The sequence below is a fragment of the Lissotriton vulgaris genome, chromosome 1_2 (assembly GCF_964263255.1).
Source record: "Lissotriton vulgaris chromosome 1_2, aLisVul1.2, whole genome shotgun sequence".
Lineage (NCBI taxonomy): Eukaryota > Metazoa > Chordata > Amphibia > Caudata > Salamandridae > Lissotriton > Lissotriton vulgaris.
The window spans coordinates 146706423-146712422 of record NC_141686.1 but is presented as its reverse complement, the minus strand read 5'-3'; the positions used below and the strand labels follow the sequence as shown (position 1 = coordinate 146712422).

The 6000-nt window shown below is 44.2% G+C and overlaps 1 protein-coding gene across 1 annotated transcript in view; it reads left to right on the top strand.

Moving 5' to 3' along the window:
- The first annotated feature begins 337 nt into the window (after positions 1-337).
- ISX (intestine specific homeobox) overlaps positions 338-6000 on the top strand; it is a 68556-nt gene continuing 62893 nt past the window's right edge. Inside the window, exon 1 of the mRNA XM_086953615.1 lies at positions 338-1957. Coding sequence (XP_086809741.1) covers positions 1786-1957 — 172 coding nt within the window. The 5' untranslated portion in view covers positions 338-1785. The remainder of the gene's footprint in view (positions 1958-6000) is intronic.

Sequence of the window (6000 nt, the reverse complement as noted above, 5' to 3'; positions counted from 1 at the left end):
TTCATTCTGTGAATGCCAAAAGTAGTAAGTGCATTCTGTGAATACCAAAATAGTAGTAAGTTTAGGATTGAGTCTTAAGTTCATTCTGTGAATCGGGCCCTAAGTAAACTCATTAAATAGTTCTAATGGATATGAGGCGTGGTAAATAAGCACTGCTGCCCCTCCCTCCCCCGGGCTCTCCTGATCAATCGCTGGAAAGCCTTTCCTCTCACCAAAGCAGTTTTATAGCACCGAGTTGCACAATAGTCCTTCAATAATCCTATGAGGGAGCGTGGGAGCAGGACGGAGTCACTCGTGAGGGCTCTGTCAATATCACTAGGGTGAAGGAGCGAGGGCTGTCTGTGGAATAAGAGAGAGAACAGGCAATATTGAGTGAAGGTGAGAGTGGGAGATGAAAAGAGAGGCGCAAACACAGGGAAGAAAGATTGGGGGGGGGGAGGGGCGGGGTGCAGAAGGAATGCGCCCAGATGTTAGCACTATGTAAATGCAACAACAGCAGCTTTCGTGAATAAAGAAACATTGATGCAGAAAGGTGAAAGGTCAGCTTGGGAACATAGAAGAGAAGAAAGAAAGTGAAGAAAGGAGAAAGCTGGAAAAAAAGGGAGAAAATAGAGGTCATCCTATTCAGCTAAAAAATTGGAACGACATGCCATGCGGCAAGAGGGGTGCGGAAAAGAGAGACAGGAAGAGGGGTTGAAGAGGCACAAGGATTGTCTGAAAGGAAAAAGCGGCAGCTACCAAATCAAGAAAAAACAGAGTGATGAGAAAGAAAAGGAAGCACGAGATGCAAACAAAGAGAATGGGGAAAACGAATGAGCGCTAAAAGCGAGTAGACAAAGAGAAAGTGAATAAAATAAGGAAATGTCAAAGCTAATCAGGAACCAAGAACAAATCAGACACAACAGGCGGTTACCGATCCAAGCGAGGCCGCGCTACAAAGCAAAGAAAACACTGAACGCAAAGAGATAACGGCAATAAAAAGAAGGAGCGCCAACACAAGAAATGCTTTGCATAGTTGATCCAAGGACGGTTTTCTCACTCGGAAAAGCAGGCAGTGCCTATAGCGCTTTGTTTCTTTACCTGCAGCCGGTGCCACGTGCAGGTCTGCCTAGAGACCCCGGATCACCCCAGAGGGCACCCGAAGGGGTTTATTCGCGGCGTGGTCCCCCGAGGAAGCGAGCTGGAGGCCGCAGACTCCACAGTGTGAAGACACAAGCCAGAAGGTGCGCACCCCCCACTGTCCACGGAAGAAGCAGTGCATAGAGAAAGGCGAAAAGGACACCAAGAAAAAGCAAATTGAGCCAAGCGCTGTACACCGCCCACTTGCCTGAAAGGTTTCATTGATTTTTTCTACCCTGTGAAATAAAATAATGACGGCAAGAAACGTGGACATCCTTTGAAACCTCATATGACTTTTATTAATTGCAAATTAGGATGCAGTATTAATGAATCTGTAAAACCTGGGATTTTCTTCCACACCACCTTATATTGCTAAAAATTGCTCAAATTATTTTGGGTTATTTTCAACATGACCTTTACCAGTGCTGACCTTGGCCATTGAGGGTTGTCTTGTGCAACATCAACAGGAGTTGTGTGGTATCTCCAAAGGGCGAGGATTCTGCACAGCATTGACTCCACCCCGCCTGTTGTAGAAGCAGTATTGCAGCCGGGGCAGAGTATACAGTGCTACCTACGAGAAGTTGGTAAAAGACTGTGGCTCCTGAAGACCATTAGAAGTGCCCAGCCGAATCGCCAGCCATTCGCCACTTGCGGGAATCTGTGGTTATGGATCGGTGTGGTCACTCGAAGAAACCCATTTTGTCCTTTTCTATTGAAGAGATTTTGAAGAAGCCTATGGTCCGCATGCACCTGGTTGACAACATCAAATCCACTACATTTGGGGAGAACACCAAGGAAGCGGGTGTGTCGGGCCCTGATCCCAGAAAGAAACTTAACAGTGAGTACAAGACCTGTGATGCTCAATAGGTCCTACCTACAGGCAACAACTGTCCATTGCTCAAGATCTATTGAGAATAATAGTATACATGAAGTGGGCTCTGTGTCAGCCCCACTCATGATTGGATGGCTTTCATTTCTGTCTCACTTCCTGCTTTTGATTTGATGTCTTTCTTCATTATTTTTGTTTAAAGATTGAAAGCAGAATATTAATTGAGGACCCCTGCCTCATTTTCCCTCACTAGTTTGCACTTTGACCTCAGTGATCTTCTTTGGAGAAGAGCTCTCCTTCTCCTCTCTATGAGAATACTTCCCTACATCTTTCCATTTCCATTCAGGCTCTATCTTTCATGTATGGACTTACTTTATTTTACATCCCGTCCTCCTCTCACCAACCCACCCACACTCCATAACACTAGCACATCTTAGGCTCAAATTATAACTAGCCCTTTCTCCCTACTTTCATCCTGCTATTTTAAATGCCTGTGCCATACTCTGGACGAACTCATTCCCCTGCCACTAAAATGCCTCCTGTCTTAGGTCTTCCTAGTTGGCATTCAAATTCCCATGCAAGGCTCTGATCCCTACATTATGTTGGGACTTTCACTGTGGCACTTCTTTAACATTTCCCTTTCAGCCTCTTTCACAACATCCCTACTCTCTGGCTTGAAGCCAAAAATCCCCCATGAATGTGTTAATAAAAGCACTTTGAGATGGAAAGGTCTGCCTAAGAAGCTGCTACCTCTCCCATCAGGGACCACAACTGTAGAACTCATTGCCGCATGTGATCAGATGCTCTTCCCATAATCTTGAATTCAGGGAATTCCTGAAAACAGTTTTTATTTCCCCATTGATCAGCAGAACTTATATTGCATGCCCGTAACACAACAACCCTCTTGTTCAGGGATGCTCTTAGTGGTGAATAATACACTTTGTAATCCTACAAACTAAAACATCATATACTAGGGAAGAAGCAATTGACACAAGAGAGCTACCCTACTAAAATACAGAGGGAGCATGCTGAAAGATAAAACAGTTCTTGTCTAAGGATGGTTTTAGTAGCATATTACTCTTCAGATCATCTGTACATCAACATCATAAATTATAGATACTATTTAGCCACATATCTCTGTTTATATGATGACATTGAAAAAACACTGGGCTCAGCTTTTAACAGGTGAATTGTAGTATATTCTACACCCCTACAGTGCATATCCCTATATTTTTTCTTCGTGGCTCTAACTGTCGTCTGTTTTACTTTCTGGGTTCTACCCTTCCATCCCTAAATTATCTCTCCACCACTCTACTTCTCTAGTCCCTCTTTTCCTAAAGTTTGTTCCTTCCTAAGCATGTCTCAATATTCTCCTAAATACTTCTTGACCTCCTTTTTCAGGTGTCTTCATTTCCTCGCTCCCATCTTTCTTTTATTGACCTTTACTCTCCCTTCCTTTTCCTTCCGAAACCTCTGGGGAAATAGTGTGACATTCTTCTGAGGGGTTTTATTTCCTTTTTAATGTTTACATCTTAGATTAGTTGTACACACTTTTTTGGGTAAATTAAATAGTTTAACACAGATAAAATACAGATACACATTTAAGGTAAGATTGCATCTGGCGCATTCGGCCCAGTAACTCTCCTCCTACCACCCGAAGTTACTGATACCAGGGGCATCAGCAGCTCCAGGAGAGCAGAAATACTGCCTATTCTGCGATTTTGGGGAATCAAAATTTCTGTATCTATTTTCTCACATTTTCCCCAGTGCTTTCAGCAGCTGCGATTTCCAGGTGAAGCACAGCATCTTGGAGGTCCTATGGGACCGGTACAAACTCTCATTACCACCAATCAGCATAACAGGACTCCTATATAGATTGCAAGGGACACCCATAATCTTAAAGAGTCCCATAGTGTCTTATTTGTCACACTGTCCTCTATTAAGTACCCATTTTGAAGGTGCACTTATTATAAGATGTTCTACTACCCATATAATTACCCTCAAACCCATATAAAATAGCATTAAGCTAAGTTATTTTTCAGGATATACATCACAAGCGTGTAAAAAAATAGGTGTCCGGTTAAACTCAGAAGTGTCATGCTCAGACCAGATTGCCGCAGAATTCTAGAGCCCCTTGTTGACTTCAGATTGTTCAAGCTGCTCTTTAAGTCTCAGAATTTCCACCACCAAGACTCACCTCTTGAATTTGAGCGAGTTCTGGTCTTGATTGTGCTAACAACATTTTTAATTCTCAACTAGACACTCAAATCCCTCAAACCTCGCAGTATGTATGGCTTAAAACTCTCCAACACATAACGTGAGTCCCCATGAGAATCTGTTTCAAAAAGTGTCTTGAATTATATTTTTTACTCCCATCCAATCTAGACCACAGGTACAAAACTCATTACGATGACTTCCTTCCTTCACATGGTACTTCTTCAGGTGTAATAAGGAAAACATACCAATGTGTCAATACTACACACAGAATGTATTCACATTAAGGGGGTCATTCGGATCGCGGACGGACTTGAGTCCGTCCGCGACCCCAGAGCATGAGGGAACGTCCGCATGGGCTGCGGCGATCCCTCTGTGCAGATTAGGATGTGACCGCCAGGGTGGCGGTCACATCCTCTATTTTTAACATTGCTGCGGGTGGAGCTTCAAGCTGCACCTGCAGCAATGTTAAAAATGCATGCACAGCATTTGCGTGCACACAGCGGCAGGCACCTCGCGGTGCCTGCTGCATTGTGCACTCAAATGCAGGGGGGTACCGTAGGTACCCCCCATGTGCACCCCCACCCCCCACTACACCTAGGGGGCCCGCAATGGGCCCCTGCAGTGCAGTTACACATGCTTTTCCACGGCGGAAAAGCCGCCGCGGAAAAGCATGTTCCCAAGCACATCCTAATCTGGCTGACGGTGTCTGAGAGACACGTCACCATATTAGTGCTTTTCCGCCGCGGTTGTAAGCCAGCCGCGGCGGAAAAGCTGCGGACCTAAACCAGGACCCACCAGCCATCCTAATGCGGCGGTGGGTCTTGGTGGGTCCGCAGAGGAATTTCCGCATCCTCCGGGCCGGCGGTGGCTTCCGCCGACCCGGAGGATGCAGAAAATCCTCCATCCTAATGACCCCCTAAATCTTACTCTTTGGAGTACTCAGTGTAACCTCTATGAGGTTCAGAGCCTATCAGGCCCCTTTTTGTTTATAGATCTCATTACCCCAAATGATCAGAAATTCATTTCCAGGATTCGCCCTATGAGCTACATTCTAGTGCTTACGTATATTTATAAATAACATGTTTAGCTCTGCAGATCATGTCTAACAAACCATAACACACTAGGCATGCTAATACCGACGCAAAACAACGGGCTCACTGCAGAATATAGTATAAAAAGATTGAACAATTACTTGCTAATGATAGATTGGCTCACATATTAATCACCAGATAATTGCAAACTAATTTTCAACGTCATCAAAGGTAGGCTATTATTTAGGAAGCTATATCTCTGTTTACATGATGATGGATTGGGCAAACGTCGGAAACACGTGTTTTTTTTTTTAGATTATTGTGCATTAGAGAGGAGCTACTATATAAACATACAACAAAAAATGCCTCCCACATTCACCTATCCATGTCCATTATTATGGACCTATTCGTATTATGCACCTTACCACTAAATTGTTATTGCTGCGTTTAAAAAGAAATGGTACAATTACTCTGTCAGGCTGTACTCATTTAAGCAACCTTCGAAAGATGAAAGGATGAGTCCACCGGGCAGGAAGCAAAATTATGGGCTTTATGTGACACAGATCACTGCAACAGGTACATCAAGCAACTGAGCTGTCTTACTAGACTGAAACCAGTGGCCTGGAGGTTGCACTCACTCAGACACACACTCACACACACACACACGCGCGCACACACACGCACATGCATTCTTTAATGTGCTGACATATCTTATTGCAGGAAAAACATGAATGTCTGCATCACGCTTATGATCCCTTTAGCTGACGTGCTGGAATTCAGACCTATGACCTTCTGATTATTCAA